Here is a 21,349-nt window from a genome sequence, read left to right as displayed (position 1 = left end):
TTGTTTAACGTTATAAACATTTATATTTATGCATGTTTACCGTTATAAACATTTATATTTATGCATGTTTAACGTTATAAACATTTTTATTTGTGCATGTTTAACGTCATAAACATTTAGATTTATGCAGATCAAGGAGTAATAGAGCTAATTTACCTTTGTGTGTTTGTGTATTTAACTTTTATTTTTATTTAATGTTATTGTATGAAATAAATATAAATATATATCTGCCTCCAGAGTTGTCCGTGTGTATTGCCTCTTTCCAACCTTTCAGATCACAAAGGTGCCTTACATAATTCCATTATTTTTTTTTACCTGATAATTTCACAATATGTCCAAATACAGATTGTTAAGGAATTAATTCCAGGCTTCTTCATGGAACAGGTATTCGGAACTTCATCAACATAGACCGTCAAACGACAACCAACAATTTACCGGAAGTCACAGAATACTTAACTTCCGTGTATCAGTGCACATCTCCGTCAAAATAAAAGCATGTCTCGAAACGCAATGAGTAAAGACATATACATTTCATGTTGCTAAACACAAGTCTTAGCAGCCCAGTCACGATATTGTAATAAGTGCTATTTGGGTGAATCAAGCCTTTAAAATCTTAGGTAGGATATGAAGTAGTACTTTGTGTGGAATACTCGATGTGGTCCTGAAAGTGCAGCCTCCAGCTCTGTAGACAAATTTACTGGGGCCTAAATGAAAGTTGCATACTCCTTGAAAAAACCTTTTAAATTCTAAGTATATTTCGAGTGAAATCATCCTTTAAAACCGTAAGTTCTGCATTTAAACCTTAACTTGTGTACTTTAGTGATCATCTATTGTGGTAACTTCTAAAAAAACTTCTCTAAATGTGCGACCGGAAGTGTGCAGCCCTCTCCGTGCAGCCTGCGGCTCTGCAGACATACCCTTCTCGAGAAAACTGGAATCACTTTACATAATTTGTCGCTCTTTTTCTTTTTTTTTTTTTAATCTTTTTGTATAAATATCGCAATAAATTAAGTAAAACGCTATATTGAGCCTTTACAAGTGTAGCTACTCCGGTGTCTAATCATCACGTGTTACTTTTATTTTATTCTATTGGTTATTTTATTGGTCTGCTGAGCATTTTATTTGTTTGTTTTGCATATTTTCGCCCATAAATATTTCCACATCACTTACATATTACATTTACCGTCATTTTCCAACATAAATATTTGTATCGGATATGTTGAAAGTCTTTACACCCGTCGACCAATCACAAAACACGTTCAGATTCTTGTCCAATCACGCTTCAGCTTGAGCGGTACTGCTTCCTGGTTGAGTTCCCATGCTTGTGTGCTTTCCAGGCTCCTGCACGTTTCGCTGTTACTTCAAGTAAGTTTACGATATTATATCAAAATATTGTGGTCGTTTGGTCCATGATTTAGTTTAAGTGGTGTATTATTTTCATGTTTCAACAAGTAAAACACTGGTGGCCAGCGTTAAGTTAATGTTAATGTTGTTTCTGTAGTTATTTATCCCTCAAACCAAAGGCACTAGTAGGATAAAACTGGGAATAGAAACATTTCTATGCAGTTAACAGCTGAATTATCGTGTTTACTTCTATTAGACGGCAGTGTTTTGTATTTATTAGGGTTCGTATGTCTCTGCAAAAGACAGATTTGTCTCTAAGGCTTGTTGTGGCTCCATGTTTAACTTTCTACAATATATCTGTATGCTATTATTTAGTAGCACACACATCTGTTTTCGTTTGTAGGACTAATTAGTATCATGGCCAAGAGCAAGTCTGTAAAATCAGAATCAAATACTCCAAAAAGGAAGAAGTTTGCTTCAAATGAAAGTGATGTTCCCCCCGAAGAAGTAAAAAGGAAGAGGAAAAAGCTGGAAGTAGAGGTGAGTACTGCAGTAAAAATGTTCCTCATTCCTCTGAACCTTTTTTGTAATGACACCACCTGAAAGCAGTCAAAAATAATGACTCTTTTTATTTCATCCAGGAGGCTCCGGTACAGATTCCTCTTGAAACAATCACAGCAGATGATAAAAAACAAAAAAAGGACAAGAAACAGAAAAAGAAACAGATGACTGAGCAACCACAGACACAGCAAACCAAGGTGAGGATATTAACTGCTGAAAATGCAATGATTTAAAGAGATTTGATGGTTTTTTGTTTCTGTTTTTTGTGAGTAGTTAACTGAAGTTTGATTTTACATTTGAGATGCTGCATGCCAGTGCTGGTCATAACTTCATCTTGTATATCATGTTATGTCTTTTCTGAAAGAAACTGAAAAGGGATTGAAGGCGCCGTTCAGAGCAGTCAGTCAGCAGAACTTATTTTCATGTCATTTGTCTAAATGACACAAATTTGATTTTTCTGTTTTCATTTTAAAAACAATTGATTCAATATTCCTTTAGCACTTGAAGTCCTTCATTCCATACTGTCCATTAATAACAAACTGTCTTCAATCTCGTGGCACAAATATTGTTCAAGAAGAATTTGTGTTTCCTTTTGTATGCAGTTTATTTGAAGGGAGCATAACAGTTTGTGGGAGGATATTAGGGTCTAAACATGTGGACTGACTTGCTCTATGACATGTTACATGGAGGCATTTCTGTGCAGCGGGTACATAGATGAGTTTTCCTGAGGCTGACCTGTGCAGCTTGGACCATCTGCTCCTCCCCTGGAGAAGAAGCCTCATTTTTTTCTGAAAGGTTTCCCCGAGGAAGCCGTAGATGAGCGGGTTCAGGCAGCTGTTGGAGAAGGCTGCCAGCCTGACAGCATGTCCTGTCAGAGGGTAGTCCTGCCACAGTGTGCCGCCGTCTGTGTCGCCTCTCAGGAGGTGAACACTAGCAAACACGTTCTCCGGGAGCCAGCAGAGGAAGAAAACCAACACAGCTGCTGAGATCATTCGCAGGGCTTTCTGCCTGCGGGGCCTCTGCTGTGGGCCGTTTTGCTCCCTCTGGCTGCGTAGGAGCACCTGTGCGATCCTCCAGTAGCACAGGACCAGGATGCAGAAAGGCAGCAAGAATCCCAGCATCACCTCCAGCCACTGAATCTGGGTCACGTTGGCGAAGCAGAAGTGCAGCTCTCCTGCGTGCTGCATTTGAGCTATAGCGAAAGGCAGCACAGTGAGCAAGGAGGAGGACACCCAGATGAGGCAGCAGCTGAGGCGAGCACGCGGCACGCTGCGACCCACGGTGCTGGTCAGCGCCACAAACCGGTCGAAGCTCATCCAGGTTAAGAAAAACACGCTGCTGTACATGTTGGCCTGCTGGAAAAGGTTCATGAAGGTGCAGAGTCCGGCCTTGTCGTAGTAGCCCTGCTTCAGGTTGAACACCTCGATCAGAGAGTCGGCCACCAGAACGAGGTCGGCCACGGCCAGGTTCACAAAGTAGAGGTCTGGAGCTGTCAGCCGGCCGCTGTGGTCTAGGTTGACCACCAGGATGAGGATGTTCCCAATGAAGCCCACAGGAAAGAAAAATATTGTGTAGAGGCCGGAGAGGAAGAGGCTGATGATGTAACTCTGATGATTTTCTGACGCCGCCTGCAGAAAATCGGAGAGGATTGCTTGTGTGTCATTTGGATGTAGAGTGAAGTTATTCTGAGCGATGACTTTGTAGTACATGGTTGTGTCCATGTTACACTTATGTGCTCCGCTGATGTTAGCAGTATTTAACCAGTAATAGTTCTTAGTTTTCCGAGAGTTTGGAGCTTTTGTGGTGCCATTCGGTTCCTCTTTCAGGCTGCTTGGATAGATTGAGGAGCTGATGCTGTTTGTTCTAGACAGAGGAGAAATGAAGGAAGTCAACAGCTTGTTTTCAGCCTCTTAAGATTTAGTAGCAGAGTTTAACTAATTTCATTGACATAAGTTCAAATTGCAGGTACTTTGACTTGAACATTTTCTTTATATGACGCTTTCTATTTCACTACATTTACGAAGGAAATATCCTACTTTTCACTTCACTGCTTTTATCTGGTTTATCTTACCAAATCTGCTTTTTTACACACACACCATATTAAAAGCTTTGAAAATATGTTTTCATTAAACTACACAACTGTTTATACAAGAGCAGCTCAAACAGTCAATTAAACAGTTAACTAAATGACAAGACAGTTAATTGGCAACTATTTTGTAAGTCATTTTTTTATGTAAATACATTTTACATTGTCAGCTTCACAAATGTGAAAATTTGCAGCTTTTCCATTTAATCATTTAAAATACTTTGAGGCTTGGGTGATTGGTTATGAAGGTGTTGCTTTGGGGTCTAAGTAATAATTATTTCTGACTGTTTTTTTAGAATTTTCAAAAGCCAAACAATCAGTTGCTTCATTAAAAAAAATCCACATCTATATTTATAATGGAAATTACCTGCAGTCTTCCGGAAAATAGGTCAGATTGAGCTTCACCTCAATCAGCTACATCAACAAAATGCTACTTTTACAAAAATGCATATGTAATAATAATCCAGTGATATCTTAGATAATATAATAATATAAGTCACAGGAGATATTTTCTTGTATTGAGGGATTTTACTTCAATATTTTAACTACATTGTCATGATTATTCTTGCATATTATTCCGAGTAACATTTCAAGAGCAGTACTTTAGCTGATAAAAGAGTATTTTTACTGTATGCTCTTAGTACTTTTCTTAAGTAAAGGATCTGAGTACTTCCTCCACCGCTAGACTTAGTGGAGAAGAACAGATTTCTAGGAGGCAGAACTTCTGTACACAGTTTCAGTACATAATAATGCATTTAACAACATTAAATATATGTGAATTGATAATTACTTTGGAAATATGTGTGCCATAGACACATTTTATGTCACTCAAACATGATATGATACAAAACAACATTATATATTATATAGTTCATTGTCATTTAGTCCCACTGTACTTGTTCCTATGTGTGTCAGATTTACAGCAGTTTTTAAATTATTTTAGGCCGAACATCAACAAAGTCTGGTGTAAATCATGTTTGTTTTGAGCTGAGCAACTTTAGAATTGTTATAGATTATTGTGAGCATAGAAATGGACAGTTGTGGTGATCCATGTTTAAGGGTCCAACAATGAACCCCAGAATCACTGATTTGTGTCCAGCGACAGATCTTTGTTGCACATTAGTCCAGTTTCTCTCTGTTGTTTCTTCATATTTCTCTACTATTAATTATCTGAACATTTAAATGCCCAAAGACTCGTTACCATGCAACATGGTTGTCCTTTTGTTGATGACAGCTGCTTAACAAATTCATTTTATATTTAACAAATAGTGACTTTGAGCTAAATAACTTGTGGTAAACAATTAAGACATCATATAAAATAGTCTAAACTTACCGCATGCGGTCTCTAAAATCCTCCCTGTCCCTCGGTCATCACTATGAAAGAGTAAATCCAAAGTAGTGTGGTAGTGCCGCCCACCACTTACAGCAAGAAACACAAACACACAAGACAGGTGTAATCATAAGTCACATTTTTTTTGGCCAAACACAAAAACAAAACCTATTGATTATATATATTCCAGAGTTTGTTAGAAAAAGAGAAAGTAGTCATATAAAACATCCAACTGTGTATTTTTATCCGAGTACATTTTATTCTTTCATAATTAGGTTAGATAAGAACAACTTTTTCTCTGAAGTAGGTGAACACAGTCGGAATTGTATAAAGTTCAAATGTGTAAATATGGGAGTCAGGCGACTTTTAGCAAAGACACACTAACATATTTACACAAAACAAGATGAAACGACAGACAGAGATTATCTCGCATCATCTTTCCTTCCTTCAAATCTCTTAAAGATGCTTTATGTAGCAGTTTATGTGGCTTTTTGCTTTGGTTTTCAGGCATTTTTTGACTCTTGCTGCTGTGATGTTACTGAGTGTGAATCTGACTTTTTGACATAACACCTGCATCTTATGCAACCCTGCTCCTGCATTCATTTGCTGCTGGTCTTTGGTTTTGTGCCACTCTGTGGTGGCACTGATGCAGTATATTATCCATGCAGGTCAGTAATTCCTAGAACTGGTGCCCACCAATTTCTTGGAAGGCTCACTGGTACAGTTTTCTGCTTCTTTAGCAGCTTTTAAAAAATAATTACATAAAGGTTAGAAACTGTCGCCCTAAACTTAGAATCTGACTTTTATTTTCCTTGACTAAATGTTTCCTATGTGACATTTTGGGAGCTGCGGAGGTTTTTCCAGGCTTTTTGTCTAAATGCGTTATTGTGCTAATCAAGTTGATGCAAACGGTATGAGTTTCCATGAACAAGTCTAATAGATACAAATTCTTACCTTGTACCCAATGTCAGTTCTTATTCAAGCTGCTGGTTCACAACAACTCGATATACAAATTAAAAATAACAATACTGTGGCCACGTGTTACCAGCATTTATTTATTGCAGATGTGTAAAAAACTATTTGAAAACTTTCTGCAAAAGAAAAGAAAATGCATGTCTGTAACAACATTAACATAGTCAGGAACAGAAAAGGCATTTTAAAAGATCACTTAACCATATCTCTAATATGAGAGATCTCCACAGTCTTCAGTTTGATGCACCAGAAGAGCTCTGTCCTCAGACATAAGAGAGTTTTTGTCCTCTATGACTCTATGTCCTGCAGAGTGTCTGTGATCTCGATGTGTGGAGCGATGATGTTTCTGTTGGGCTGTGTGCGCCCAGGACTATAACAGCAGTCCCTCAGCTGCCTCATAACCCCGTGGAGGCTCTCTCGACACGGCCTGTGCATGAAGAGCACGAGCAGCAGGCTGATGCTGCTCCCTGAGAACAACACAAACTCGGCTATGGTCAGAAACGCTCGCTCGTGATAGCTCAGCGTCTTCTCACTTTCAAGCTGAGCTCCTCTCAGCAGCGACACACTGTAGAACAACAGGCAGAAAAACATGAACACAGTGACTGTCAGGAACACGGGACCTTCCTCGGAGCCGGAGAGGAAGCGTCCTTTAGACTTCCACTGCCGGACGCAGCCACTTATCAGAAGTCCCAATTGGAGGATGTAGGGAATCAGAAAAACCATGAACAGTCTGGCAGCTGCGTATGAAACCCCAGCACTGGTGGGATCCATAGAACAGTCGGTCACTTCATGTAGACCGTCACGCGGTCCACGTACCCCAGCCAGCACCAGAGAGATCAGTACAGAAGTCAGGACTACTAGCGTCACACAGACCCCCGGCCTCCTCAGCAGGGCGTGGGACGGTGGGTCGAGGGTGAGGACGTAGGCCATGAGTACCAAGACCAGCAGACCGCACAGAGACACCGTGTTGATGGTGAAGGAGAGAGCAGCACAGCTCAAAGCTGTGATGCTCAGGTACTTGGGTCTGGTCACAGTGTGCAGAGAGAGGAGCAGAAGCAGCAGCTGGAGGCCACAGAAGACCCAGAGGAGGCAGTCGAGCCACGCCAGCCGCTGGTGGGCCCGGTAGGTCTGGACGAAGCTGAAGAGCAGGAAGCAGCCTGCCAAGAAGCCCAGGGCAGCGAAGAAGCTGTAGACGTAGATTGCTGTGGACATGATGTCATTGGCTGCAATCTCGTCTAGCGGAGAGGATGAGGAGTTTACTGAGGTGGAGTTGCCCACGATGGTGGAGCTGATGATGGTAGAGCTGTTGGAAAAAGAAGGCACGGTGCTCCCTTGGGTGGGGGAAACGTCCGTGGTGTGATTTGACTGGAAATGAAACACAAAACACCAACTGATGACTTCTCATCAAGCATTTCCTCTTATTGGGAGGATGAAAACAAATTAGTCAGCTACTTTCAAATTATCTTGGCTCTAAAAATCAGCTGTTCCATTACTGCACAAAACAACCAGAAACACGCTGTTCAAACCGACCTTGTTTGTCATTTATCAGCTGTTTGGAAGACATTTTAATCAGTATTTACTGTTGCTCAGCCTATGAGTAACTATATGGACTTTCCACAGGAACATACCCTTACAACATGCAGTTCCTTCCCAAATTAACTCAAAAGTTGAGCTAAAATTTTAGCTGAACTAGAGGTCATTGGTTTAGGTCTCTAAAAAATACACAAAGTGCTGATTACATTTAAAGAAATGCATTCTTTCTAAAAATCTTTTCTATGACCACGTCCCCGGTGGTAAGCTTTTGTCTGTCCCTGCTCACACATGTTTCCACTTACCATTTTTGCTTGCGTCACCCTCTCGTCTGTTTTGTATCCACCAGCCCAATGCTGCCGATTGACTCAAAGCTCTGAAAATGATGCTCGTTACATGGACACGGCTCCTCACTCTGAACGGTTTTTATATTTGTGTGGGCAATACAGTGGCAGCATACTTTCAGAGTGACTTCGTGGCCATGTGATCAAAGTCTTTTCCTCCCCTCCCTCTTTTTTTTTTCATCACCGTGACTGAGGTCCGTTAAATCAGAGAGCATACTGTGTCCCTTGTTTAACTTTGACTGACTGCCTGAGAGTGAAGACGGTCTTTAAGTTGAGCTGTGGTTATAGTTTCCAGCACGGAAACAGCTTTAATTTTTTTCAGCAGTTCTCCTCGGGGCACATTTTCATGAGTCCTTTACAAAGCAGCAATTATTGTGCTGATAAATGACAAATTGCACCCAAAAAGCAAGTGAAAAATGGCTATTATTATTTCCTTTCTCTCTCTTGTAGAATTTCTGTAATACAGAATTTTGAGGCTGACACAAAGCTCACTTCAGCAGGTGGTTATTTTTAAACAGTGCATGCTAATGCTGTGGGTAAGAGTGAGTGCATTGTTTGCAGTTCAGAATAAATGCGTGTGATGGTGACCTCGTAAAACTGTAAATACAGGAACCATCCTTCTGAGCCGCAGAGCAGCAGGATGTTTCAAACCTGCATTTAGGTTTCACTCCTCTTTATGCAGTGGCACAGCAAAATGTCACATTTGTTTTGTGTTTAGTAGAAACAACACATCAGAAAAATACCAAAAAATGGTATTAAGTAACTTGCAAAATGAAGTCAAGTCACTGCCTTTTATATTGTACACTCAGATGATTGTTTCTTTTCAATAAAGAGATAAGATTAACATTGCAAATGTGAGTAACTTGTTAAAATATATGGGTTCTGAACCTAGAATATCATTTACTATACAAGCTTACTTGACTGCATTGTATAGTTATGACCCTACAGTATTATATATGATACAAATTTACATGACTAATTTAAATATTAAGGTAAATACTTAAATATGATTGAATTTGTGGTCAAAATTTTCCTTATCACACAGCCACAGTCAGTTTGAGTTGTTTCACAATTTCTACAGAGTAAGTTTTGTTAACATATATACCTCCCTTGTGGCTTTATTTTGCTTTGCTGTGACAGATTTCAGATCCTCCTGGTCAACCTAAGGAGAGGGAGGAGGGAGAGGAGGACTTGAGTCCGGAAGAGAAGCGGGTCTTGGAGAGGAAGATGAAGAAGATTCTGAAAAAGGAAGAGAAGAAGAGGCTTAAAGAAGAGGGAAAAACATCACAGAACACTGAAACATCAGGACCAAGTGCATCTCAGCAGGCCTTGGATTACCTCACGTGGTAAGAAAAGCAAAACGTTGACCTCCTGCCTGTCACTTCTTAGAGCCATAGTATCTCCAAGTTGCTATCACATTGCATTATGGGAAGTGTAGGAGCCAGCACCCATCGCAAAAGTTGCTCTACTCGACTTTCACAGATAATTACATGCATTACAGGAGCTTTGGGAGCAGTCTACAAGAGAACTACTGTGATAGGGAAGGTGACCAAATTTAGATTTTTATCGGCACAGTTGTGGAATTTTTTAATCGCACCTTGTACTTACAAAAAGTCAAGACTTACTAAAACTCTGCTGCTTTGATTTTGACCTTTTCACCACTAGATCACTAGAGGTACCTCTTCAAAGTGTTTGTTTTATTTTGTCGTATGTATATAAGTGGGTGAATTACAGGAACATTACTGCAAAAGTATTGTAAGAGTCAGAAATGTTGCTGTTGTTTTGTTTTTATGCAGAGTGTTTGGTTTTAGCAAAAGTTAAGTGCAGCCTACACACACAAACCACACTGTATTTTGTCTTTGCAGCTGGGCTGAAAACCGTTCAGCGTGGAAGTTCCAGAAGACCAGGCAGACATGGTTACTGCAGCACATGTTCGACTCTGAAAAGGTGAAGTTATCCTTGTGTTCTCGCTTGATGGTGGGGGGGTTTCTCAGCTGAGGTTTAAAGTGCTGCAGATACTGACCTCAGAGCTATATGTGACTGTTAGACAGTCCCGCTGTGGTTAGAGAGTCATGCTCGTTCTCTCATCTGCTTTGATAGATGAGATGAAATGCAGAGGGAAAGTTGTGTTAGTGTGCAAAAAGTTAATTTCAGAATTTTACAGAGCTGTGTCATCTTTGTACAACCAGGACTTTAGAACTGTCGCCAGAGGACATTGAAAGGAGATACTCACATCTGTGCTGCCTTTTAAAACCTTTTGAAACCCCAGTGAGAAACCAAAATGAGCAATCCATCTGCCCAACAAAGTGGGTGAAGGTGAATAATTATTCAGAAAATTGTACATTTAATGTGATGCTACACTGACAATTTTCAATCTACAGGTTTTTTTTAACCAGACAGGAAAATTTGCCTTCAAATTTCCCATAATATGACTTGGTTTGTATTTTTCTACAAACATCTGAGTAGCAAGAGTACTTTCCCACTGCACTACAAAGTGCAACACAAACTGAGACCTGGATGTTCAGAGAAAAGCAGAAGTTAGGCTTTTTTTCCGGCTTTTGGGCTTTTTCCCTTTCCTTCGGTGTGTAATAGCTTTTTGTGCATGTGAAAGGTCTACAAACTTAAAAATGAAAGCATGCAAACATATTTTTGTAGATCCCAGAAACAGAAATCTAAAGTTGTAAATGTGCATTACATGGACTCTTTAACTCGCTCTATTTTCCGCTGACATGTTCAGCAAAGTCTGCCGGTAATATTTGGTGGTAGAAGTTCAATTTTTTACTCAATTGCCAGAGTTAGGGAGGCGAGAGGAGTCGATGAGTATGAATATCACAGGTACCATCACCGTGGTAACCTTAACTACCTATACCACACATGGCTGATGGTTATTTACTAATGTGTAGCGTCTCTGGTCTCTGTGCTCTTGACACATGCATGACAAGCATTTCTCTCACATAGCTGCTACTGACTGTTTCCACACTACAATACAAGACACACATTGATTTCCACTAGGTTGAAAAGGTGTCAGTGGAAATACTCTCTTAGTCCAGTTTTGCTGAGTCATTCCGCAGTTTATTTCATTTTCTGCCATCTCACTGAGTCCTCACACATACAGACACAATCGTGTTCGTATCACTTTCCAATACATTATATTGACTGGCAATCATTTTGATAGACAGACAAAGTAGTAGAGATGCTTTCATGCCCACCAGCAAACAGCTCAAAGACTCCGTTTCCTGCAGTCAGACACGTTATAATGCAGATGTGACAGTTTCTTGAATAGAAATCTGTGGGAGAATTTCGTAACGCCAAAGATGGTGGTTGCATGATACGTCCTGCCCTTAACCCCAAAAGCAAATCGTCAACTTTATATCACAGTTTAACCAGGAAACATTCAGCACAGTGTTGTGAAACTGCAGGTGCATGGTAAAAGCATAACCTATGGAGGAAAACCACTTTTTAAATCTTATTTTAGGGCAAAGCCACTGAGCTTAGAAAGCAAATTTCATCAGATTTGACTCATGATTCTGTACAGCAGTTTTTATGACCAATTGACCATTGAAACTGCAGTAATGGCTGTCTGCCCATTCATTTAGATAGGAATTTGGTCTCTCAGCCACATATAATTGCTCAGGGGTGTTACCAAGTTGGGTGCCCAGTGGTGAGGATTTCCTATAAGGTCTTTGGTATGATCGCGTCCCGTTGAAACTAAGAATAAATTGTCAGAATTCACTGTGTCAAGACACAAAGCTGCCTGTCTGTTGGTTGTTTAAAGCCAGTTACTTCACTTCAGCTGTTTACCTGCAAGCAACAGACAAAGGAGAGGAGCAGCAATCACACTGCAATTTCTGCAAGAATGCATAGACAAGTCTTGAGATTACAGTCTGGTTTCTCCTGTCTCATCCTTCAGCAAAGAATAACTATGTAAACTAATAATCAAAAAACAAGATAAAAGAAGTTTCTACTTCTTCCCAGATTCCAGATGAGAAGTTCTCTGTGCTACTTCAGTACCTGGAGGGGCTTCGTGGAGGTGCGAAGGACACAACAGTGCAGAAGGCCTTATCCCTGGTGGAGGAATCGGGACAAGCACCAGATGATGTAGCTGTCCAGCAGAGGGCGCACAGAGCCAAAGAAGTTATCCAGCTGTTTTCCTGACCTCCAGCTACAACAGGAGAACACGAAATCAGCCGCAAAAAGACAGTTTGTGGATCAAAGGACTGAATTACAGCCCTGATCACAGGCTTGTACCAAACAGTTGTTCTGTATCGAGTATTTAGGAATGGTTCTTATTTGTTTAATTCACCAGTGTTGCTCTCATGTTTTAATTAAACTCTGTTATTGTAGCTGATTGTCATTTCTCTTTCCAGGTCTACTTTGTAAGAATTCAGAAGTAAGTGGTCACTTTTTACCAGTATGGAGAGTTATGAATGTCTGAAGGTAAAACAGAAAGCTGAGACACTTCTGGAGTTAAAAGTCTCAGGAATGTTTGTAGTCCAGACATGTTTGTACGTGTCGAGGCCCATAATCGGTGAAGTCACTGATGTGAGCAGCTTTTCTTATCCACTCAAGGTTTAATCATGATAAACAGGTTTTCCTTTATAACTTATTTGTGACAAAAGCATCTAAACCAGTACTTCATGTTTCATACTTCTAGATTTGTGCTTATCCACTTGATAAACAATGTTAATTTCAAATAAGACTGCTGTGGCTATAATCTAACTGGCACTTTCACATAACAGACTGTTCATATATTGCACTGTGTATAGTTCTGCAGTCACACCCCTTTGTGTCACAAACAAGCAAAAATTTAGATTAGAAAGAGCAGCTGCTACTTCTGAGTGCAGCATCAGGGGAAGGTCACAAACAGATTACAAACACACAGGAAGGAAGCAGAGTCTATATGTAGACTCCACCTAGGTGAATACACCCAAGTGCAATACACTTAAAGACCCCTCTGGTGAAAATCAAGTTATTTGTTTGCATAACAAGTCCATATATATATACATATACATACATACATACATACATACACACACACATATATATATATACACATACATACATACATACACACACACACACTACTGTTCAAAAGTTTGGAGTCACCCAGGCAACTTCATATTTTCCATAAAAAACTCACACTTTTATTCATGTGCTAATATAACTGCACAAGGGTTTTCTAATCATCAATCAGCCTTTCAACCACTGTTCCCTCTAAACTGCGCGCGTGCGCAATTGCGCACTGCTGACACGGTCTCCGCGCACAGAAAATCTGTGCTGCGCACAAAAAAAAAAAATCCAACCTAAATAAACACGTAACAATTCCTTCTGTGCTATTTTTCAATGTGAGTGAGTGACCGGTGACTGGCTGCTGCAGCCAATGATGCGATTCACATACGTATTTACCATAGACTGTATATAATGGTATTTACGCATTTACGTATTTAATCAACGTCAGACGTCCTTATGTGCAGCCATCGTTGTTGTCATAGATATGAATGAGTAGATAGGACACGCCCCTTTGAGCTGCGTGCTACAGCGAGGCGAAGCTAGTGGGGGAAGTTTCAGTGCATTCCGTTGATGTAGACAGCGTGAAAATGGAAACAGCAAGTATGCCGTCTCACTGTGCTGCATACAGTTACACACTACGTCGTGCGATTGAGACAAGGAAACTTGGAATGACTTTTCGTAGTTAAGAATAGTTTTTGGCTCTTTTTTCATTATGAAATCTTATTGAGAGCTTCCAGTCTATGAGAGCTAACTAGTTAGCCACTAGCAAAACGCTAAGGCGAGCTAGCAGCTTGACAGCCAAATACCAGATGATTAATAGTAGCTGTCGTATAGTTGTACAAGCAGTAGTAGTAATACTAAAAGTACAAGCAGCAGTAGTAGTATAAACAGCTGTTAGAGTCATAGAAGTAGTATCAGCATTTGTAATAGTATTACAAGTTGTAGTAGCAGTGCCAGTATCAGCAGCAGTAGTTAGTGTACTACCACTACTAGTAGTAGTAGTCACATTGCTATTACTACCACCAATACTACCAATAGTAGTTATAAGCCTAACTCATGTATATCCAGATTACCATCTATGTTCTTCCTCCAAACCCATTTTATGATTGGGATTAGAGGCAGTTTTTTAGGACTGCTCTCAAATAATTGAAATGTTACAAACCAAGGTTATACTTATCAAATTAAATAGCTCTGGTCTCCAGTATATTGGCGAATTTGGTTCTTTGTACTTAATTTATTAGCACGATTTCTTTTTAATATGTTGTGTACAGATTAATTACGTCTCTGTCTACTTTTCTTACTCCATGTAGGTTTCCCAGAGACTATGGGTTGAGGAGGAATTGGAAGTTTGTCGGCTTAGACCTGGTGTCATTCCATCAGTGTTAAACTTCCCGGCTCATCTTGGAAGAGTACGTGCCAGAAAGACCACGACCAAGCAGCCTTGAGATCTTAGGCAGCGTCTCCCTGAGGTGGGTGTCGACGGTGTTCACAGTCAGGTCTGTGGTAATCCCGTCAAAAAACAAAACAGAAAAAAATCTAGATTATAAATCAACATGTAACCAAAGCACTCTGTGTATAACGCCATAGTATAGGATGTAGTTCAGAAAATGTCAAAGTATAGTATGCTTTACTCAAGAATAATATAGTATGGCCTGTAGTTCATAGTACAGCATGTTGGCAAGAAAAAAAAACAAAACATAGATTATTATGTGGTTCAAAAAGCGCAGAATGATAGGATGTTGCCTAAAATTGTCATGTATGATATGTGGTTCAAAAAATGTCATATTGCAGTATATTGTCAAAATAGTATGTAATTCAAGAAAACATCAGAGTATAATATGTCATCTAAAAAATGCCATAGAATAATAATTTCATTGCACAAGTAAAAGTGTAGTAACTTTTAAAACTGTTCGAATTCTTATATGTTGCTAAAAAAACAAAACAAAATAAAACAAAAAAAGTCACAGTAATATGTCAATTAAAAAAGCCTATAGTATAGCGTGTCGCCCAACAAACATCATAGTATAGCATGTCGCTCTAAAAACGTCAGAGTATAGCCTTTAGTCCACAGCTGTCAGTAGGTGAGGAGCAACACAAAAACAGTCCAAACGCTGGTTTCCAGAGGGTTAGATGAGAATTTATTTGAAAGAGTAAGTGTACAACAACACAACATGTGAGGGGGTTAAAAACAAATGGGTGTTATTAAAATAAAAATAAATCAACAGAACTAAAAGTGAACTTCATGTTGACATTGATGGGCATTCCAACCAGGAACAAAGTAAAAGATAATCAATACGAAAAAAAACTCTTCCTGTCCACCTCTTTAAACCCAAAAACACACCGCAGTAGCACCCTAAACTAAAACTACCAATGGGTTCTCTGTTTTCCTTTCTGAACAATTCAAAGGTCCCTCTCTATCTCCCCACACATCCACCAACCACTGGAACACATCTCCAAAGTTCTGCCGGGCCAGCTCAGCTTCCCCTCAGAAGAAGTGCCGCCACCTGCCAGATGAAGGAGCCTTTTCAGAGGCAGCTGGCATCGTGATTGGACTGTACTTTGGTCTGTTCCAATCCAGCTTCAGCTCCAGAGACGGCAGGCGGGACGAGTCAACGGAGGCCGGGTGGACGAAGGCATGCAGCTGAGTACAATCCAGAAAACAACAGAGGAGGAGTGCAGCAGCCCAGAGCCAGAACAAACAGAGTAGCATCGTATGTCTCTGAGAAAACATCATAGTATAGCCTTTGGGATGAAAAAACGCCATCATATACATCGTATATTGTACAAATAACAAGTCAAAGGAAAGAGACATACATTGTAGAATTGTAGTAATTGTGGGCTGACTGATTTACTGATTATCAGTATTTTATTTTTTTACTGATTTACGGTAATAAATTAATTTAAAAATGGCGCTACTTTGGCTCTGAACATTTATCTACCTGTGGTCGCTCTGTCTTCTGGAGTGATTTGATTGGTTATACGTCACGGATAAAACTCCTTTAACTTAACATCTGGAAACAACAAAAACGTATCAACAAAGTTTTCTGTTAGAGTTTGTGTTCTTCAAAGTTTAACTCCAAGATTTTAAATACTTTCATTTACTGCAAATGAATATCTACTCCAAATGTCTCGCTAATAATCATTATCAGCCTTAAAAACCCACAAAACACCCCTCTATACTCGACCACACTTAGTACAGTCCAGTTCCCCCTTCTATAAATCTGCTTGGAATCGTCCACTTCCTGTTTGTCAAAGTGGCCTTCTACCTGGACAGGTTTTGTTGGAGCTCATGCAACAAACATTTTGGGTAACTGCACTTTAATATGGATGGATGACACTGAATTAGAGTCTGTTTTAATGAGACTGAGTTAAGATGTGTAGCTCTGTCATTAAATAGGAAATTATTTCTCAGAATTCACAGAGAAAAGTCTGAAATGTTTGCTAGGTTAGCGTCCCACATGTACTTTGGCTCAGCTAAAGCTAACTCTCTCCAACTTGTGGATCTCTTGAGTTGCTTGTTGTTAAAATATCTTGCTGTAGGTGCTGAAGCTCAGAAAGTCTGAGATGTTTGTTCAAAATAAGCTCATTCTCAAGTCTTATCTGAACTGTCCTCTTTTGTTTGAACTTTCCCTAAACTTAGGAGTTAATGACAGAGCAGCACATCCAGACTCAGTCTCATTTATGTAGAGATTAAACTTCAGTGTCATTCATTGATGTTAAAGTGCAGTTTTTCAAATGTTTGTTGCACATGCTCCCGACCAAACCAGTCCAGGTGGAAGACGATGTGAAGAGAAAGCTCCAGAGGATGAATATCACACATTTACATTGTAAATAAATGTCCTTTAATTAGACATTGTCATGCAAAAGTTGGATTTCCCTTTAATGATGTTCAAATCTTTGTTGAGTGTTTTGTTGATGTTGGTTTCTAAATGTTTTCTGACACTCGGCCCCAAAGATTAAAACCTTCTACGGCTCACAAGCTGCAACAATTCACACATTATCAACTATCTTTCTGACTAAACTAAGATAAAAAGTGAAAAACTGCCTGATTCCTGCATCATGAATGTAAATCTTTTTGGTTTTTATGACAGTAAACTAAATATATTTGGGTTTGACGTTTTGTAAACCAGAACAAGAAATGAATTACTGGAGAAAACAATCAACAGATTAATGGACAAAGAAAATGTGTTTTCCAACATATATGGCTGAATTACTCCAACATTACAAGATACATACAGTTTTAATTCAATTTTATTTATATAACGCCAATTACAGGTCAAATTGTCTCAAGACACTTTGTTTTTTGTCATATTTAAAATATGACAAAGTAAGAAATTTTAACCTCTTGACTAATCCAATTTATTATTTGGTTTTTAAGAGACTAATCGACAACTAAAATAACTTTCTCCACTAAAACTAATAAACATGAGGTCAAATAGAAGGAACAGTTTTAAATACTGCAGTCCCACAATGACAAGAATAAAGTTTGTCAACAAAAAGTAAATCTGCTGGTGGATTCCATTAAAGTCCTCATAAATGATAATGTGTGATACTAAAGGTTTGTGGTGCTAAAAATGTCAAAGTAAAGATATCAAGTTGAACATCTGGATGGAGGTTGGTAAAAGTTGACCTCCCTTCATTTCTCTGGAGCGACTCCATGGATTTTATGGATGGTGGTTAAAGACCTGCTCTTCTAGTCATCTTCCTTCTAGTCGCTGTAAAAAGTCAGTCCATCCTGACCGACTTCAACACCTCTTCATGACAGCTTGTTCTGCCTCCGACCTCGTGGAAACTCCAGAAACTCGGGAAAACCCATGGAGACTCGAAGAACTCGTGGAGACTCGAAGAACTCGTCGGGCGGGGGAAGGTGTGGTGGGTGGTGGGGGAGTAGAGGGGGGAGGCCGCCACCTACCTCCCCGCCTACTCTCCGCCCTGACTCCACCCAGACTCCGCCTTGGCCCTGCCCATGTGGTCACTTCACGAACTACGATGCCAAAGGGACGACGAATTTATTTCTTTTCATCTGATCTGTAGCTCAGTGAGTTAAGGATTTGCCTATGGAGCTGCAGGTCGCTGGTTCAAGACCAGACACTTCTTAAATTTTCTCAAAATTCTGACAAAGACAAAGAAAGAAAACTGCCGCTGGTGGGTCTTGAACCTGCGACCCTCCGCTCTGTAGTCTCTCCTCTTATCCCCCTGAGCTACTCGCTCAGATACTAATTCTTCTTTTTTTTGCGCATTTATCATCTATTTTTTGTCGTTTTCGAGTTTTTTTTTTAACTCGAGTCTCGACTCGACCGTTTTTCTCAGGAGGTTGGGCTTCAGCCTTTGTGCTGGTGGGTTGAACCTTCAGTTCCAAGACTTTCCAAAGCCTCCACACCTCCCGAGTCCTCAGGACCTGAGCTTTCACACAGTCTGAGGGCTGAAATTTTCTAAGTCCCACAGTAGTTCTCTGTTAGTTTGAACCTTTCGACAGTCTGAGGGCTGAAGTTTTAAAGGTTTCTCAGTACTTCTCTGTTAGTTTGAACCTTTCCACAGTCTGAGGACTGAAATCTTAGAAGTTCTTGGGTACTTCTCTGTTAGTTTGAACCTTCAGAAAGTCTGAGGACTGAAGTTTTAGAAGTTTCTCAGTACTTCTCTGTTAGTTTGAACTTTCTGGTTAACAGAAGCCTTAAAACTTGTGACCATGAGTCTTGATTTCACATGTAGACCATCCATCTGAGTTCTTCTCAGACCTTCACCTGTGGGTTTTTTAGAAATCCTGAACAAACTTTGATTCTCTTCACTGAACAGTAAAGTTTGTGGAGATCAGAAGGTAACATTAGTTTGATAAATGCCTTCAGCTACTAGTAGACTTTATCTGGAAAACAGTTTTCTGAAATGAGTTCTTAGTAAATCTGTCCACAATCAAACCAAGAACATAGAAAGAGGAAATGTTTGAAGAAACAACTTGATGTTTTCATTTCAGACTAGAAAACGCTTTAAAACCTTTATCTGTTTTTGCTCTTTTTGATCGTTTTATTGTCTCTTCTGTTTAATTTGATCTTCTAAAGTCTAACTGGTATCTTTTCAAATGTTTTGTCTTTAGTTTGATTCTTCTTAAATGTTTAGTTTTGCTCTTTTCTCACCTTTTATTTTCTAATGTCTGATTTGATTTCCAAATGTTTTGTCTTTTTAATGTTTGTTTTTTCAAATGTTTTATCGGCTTGTTTGAGTTTTTTTCCTTTCACAATATTTAATGTTTCGATTAAATCTTGAAGGTTTTTCTTTTTAAATGTTTGTATATTGTTGAATTATCTGATTCAATATTTTGTCTGTTTAATATAATTTAATTGTACTTAATGTTTAACTCTATTAAACAGACAAAATATTGAATCAGATAATTCAACAAGATACAATACATGTCATTATGAAATTAAACAAAATTTTTAAAATACAAATATTAAAAATTACAGATAAAATATTTTCCATAATTAAACATTTAAAAAATACAATTAAACAAGAAGAATATTAAACATTTTATAAAAGGCAAAACATTTAATTCGATTATTAAACCTTTAAAAAGACAAAATATTTAATTTAAAAATTAAATGTTTAATTAGAAAATTACATCTTAAATTTCTTAAATCTTTGTAATAATAAAACTTTTTAAAAGTTGTATTATTTTTTTCCTTTGATTTAATTGCTTTTTGTTATGTAGTTTATTTCTTTAATCTTCTTTTTCTGTCAAGATTTTAACCCCAACCTTAAAAATGAAATAAACCCTTAAATCACAATGAAAATACTTCTGTTGTCACAATCATGAGTTAGTCAATTATTCAGTTTATCAATTCAACTTTATTTGTTTAGCAACTTCCACACAGATGACAAAACTAAACAAGCAAAGAGAAAAAAATGTGCTCAAACTATGATTAAAACTCATTAAAAAAAAAAAAAAAAAAAAAAAAAAAAAAAAAGATTTAACATGGTAATAAAATATGTTGTGTCCAGGGGATGGAGGGAGTTTATTGAAGTCTTCTTGGGCTCACATGGGAAATCATTTAAAATATAAATTTGATATTCAGTGTAAGGAAACTGCAGAGCGACAGAAGAACCAACAATATCTCCTGTTTTCTCCTTTAATGAGTCGACTCTTCTTGTACTTTCAGACCAAAGAACTACAGACTCTTCACAACCTGCTCAAACTCTTGGTACAGGACCTCACCACACGGGTCAAGAAGGTTTCCTTCTCCTCATTTCTACTCTGAAGCTCACCTTCTCCTGCTCACACTGCTGACAAATGTTTCTGCTGCTCTAAAGTCTGGTCTCCAAAACTTCCTAAAAACTCTCAAAGTCTCTTCTGCTGCAGGTTGCTTTGTAGAACTGTTCCAGAAAACCTCACTAAACCACATGGAGGGGCCTCAAGATAGTCGTCCAAATGAAACCATACAAAAACCAAACTAGCACAACCCAAATGCTTAAGTCTCCTGCAGCCTACCAGAGAACCTCTGAGAACAGAGAATCAGGACAGGATCTCTTACCTTCTGGACAACCAACGTTGCTTCACAAACAAGAATACAGAATGTGTCTGACCAAAACCTTTGAAGACTCACTACAGCCAAGATAAAGACACAACTCAGCTGTACCAAATCCACTAATCACTGCACACATTAGCACCATGTGCTAACTGTGGGTAAAGAACCACATTTACCAAGACAACTATCCAGTACAAAGCCCTAAAACACACCAAGAAACACATTAAAGACGATTTTACTGCTGGAAGCTGCAAGCCAACGCCTAAAGAACAACCTAAAGCAACGGAGCCAAACACGGTTGTGTGGTGGAGAGAAGCAGAGGAAATGTTTGGCTGCAGCTAAATAAAGCAGGAAGACACTGAGCTGCTCAGGTGTTCCTGATAACACCAAGCAGCCACCTGGACAGCCAATAGGAACACAGCTTACTGGAAGTCCAGAGGGCTGGGTTAGTGAAGGAAATTTAATTTAAATTTGAAGCAGAAAGTTAACAAAGAAAGTTGAAAACCACCTTCTGATACCTGAAATCTCTGAGTTTTCACACAAAGAACACGTTAATTATGCAAAATGTATTTGTGTTGAGATGTTTTAACAGAAAAAGAGTATTTGTGGAACTCAAGATTTTGTGGAGGCCTATTTTTTTTTAACACAAGGTGCAATA

At 39.0% G+C, this 21,349-nt stretch overlaps 3 protein-coding genes across 4 annotated transcripts; 1 reads left to right on the top strand and 2 right to left on the bottom strand.

Moving 5' to 3' along the window:
* The first annotated feature begins 1,231 nt into the window (after window positions 1–1,231).
* Window positions 1,232–16,092, top strand: LOC111580133 (uncharacterized protein C7orf50 homolog). Of its 2 annotated transcripts, XR_008599582.1 has the most exons (9): window positions 1,232–1,365; window positions 1,748–1,884; window positions 1,986–2,102; window positions 9,308–9,513; window positions 10,033–10,114; window positions 12,143–12,407; window positions 12,535–12,557; window positions 14,488–14,646; window positions 15,584–16,092. XR_008599582.1 is itself a non-coding variant. In XM_023287732.3 (6 exons), the coding sequence occupies exons 2-6, from the start codon at window positions 1,762–1,764 to the stop codon at window positions 12,320–12,322; spliced, it is 708 nt and encodes a 235-aa protein (XP_023143500.2). In that variant the 5' UTR covers window positions 1,232–1,365; window positions 1,748–1,761; the 3' UTR covers window positions 12,323–12,510. The 2 variants fall into 2 exon arrangements, 1 of the variants encoding a protein (XP_023143500.2); XM_023287732.3 differs by lacking the exons at window positions 12,535–12,557; window positions 14,488–14,646; window positions 15,584–16,092 and having other exon boundaries at window positions 12,143–12,510.
* On the bottom strand, window positions 1,954–5,453 carry LOC111580125 (G-protein coupled estrogen receptor 1-like). Its single transcript, XM_023287720.3, has 2 exons — window positions 5,325–5,453; window positions 1,954–3,768 (listed from the first exon to the last, which is right to left on the bottom strand). The coding sequence occupies exons 1-2, from the start codon at window positions 5,327–5,329 to the stop codon at window positions 2,475–2,477; spliced, it is 1,299 nt and encodes a 432-aa protein (XP_023143488.3). The 5' UTR covers window positions 5,330–5,453; the 3' UTR covers window positions 1,954–2,474.
* On the bottom strand, window positions 6,363–8,407 carry LOC118471434 (uncharacterized). The gene is made up of 2 exons (XM_035956040.2): window positions 8,129–8,407; window positions 6,363–7,658 (listed from the first exon to the last, which is right to left on the bottom strand). Exons 1-2 carry the CDS (start codon window positions 8,129–8,131, stop codon window positions 6,582–6,584), a joined length of 1,080 nt encoding a protein of 359 aa, XP_035811933.2. The 5' UTR covers window positions 8,132–8,407; the 3' UTR covers window positions 6,363–6,581.
* Window positions 16,093–21,349: the final 5,257 nt, after the last annotated feature.

This window comes from Amphiprion ocellaris, chromosome 18, assembly GCF_022539595.1.
Source record: "Amphiprion ocellaris isolate individual 3 ecotype Okinawa chromosome 18, ASM2253959v1, whole genome shotgun sequence".
NCBI lineage: Eukaryota > Metazoa > Chordata > Actinopteri > Pomacentridae > Amphiprion > Amphiprion ocellaris.
This window is presented reverse-complemented; position numbering and strand designations above follow the sequence as displayed.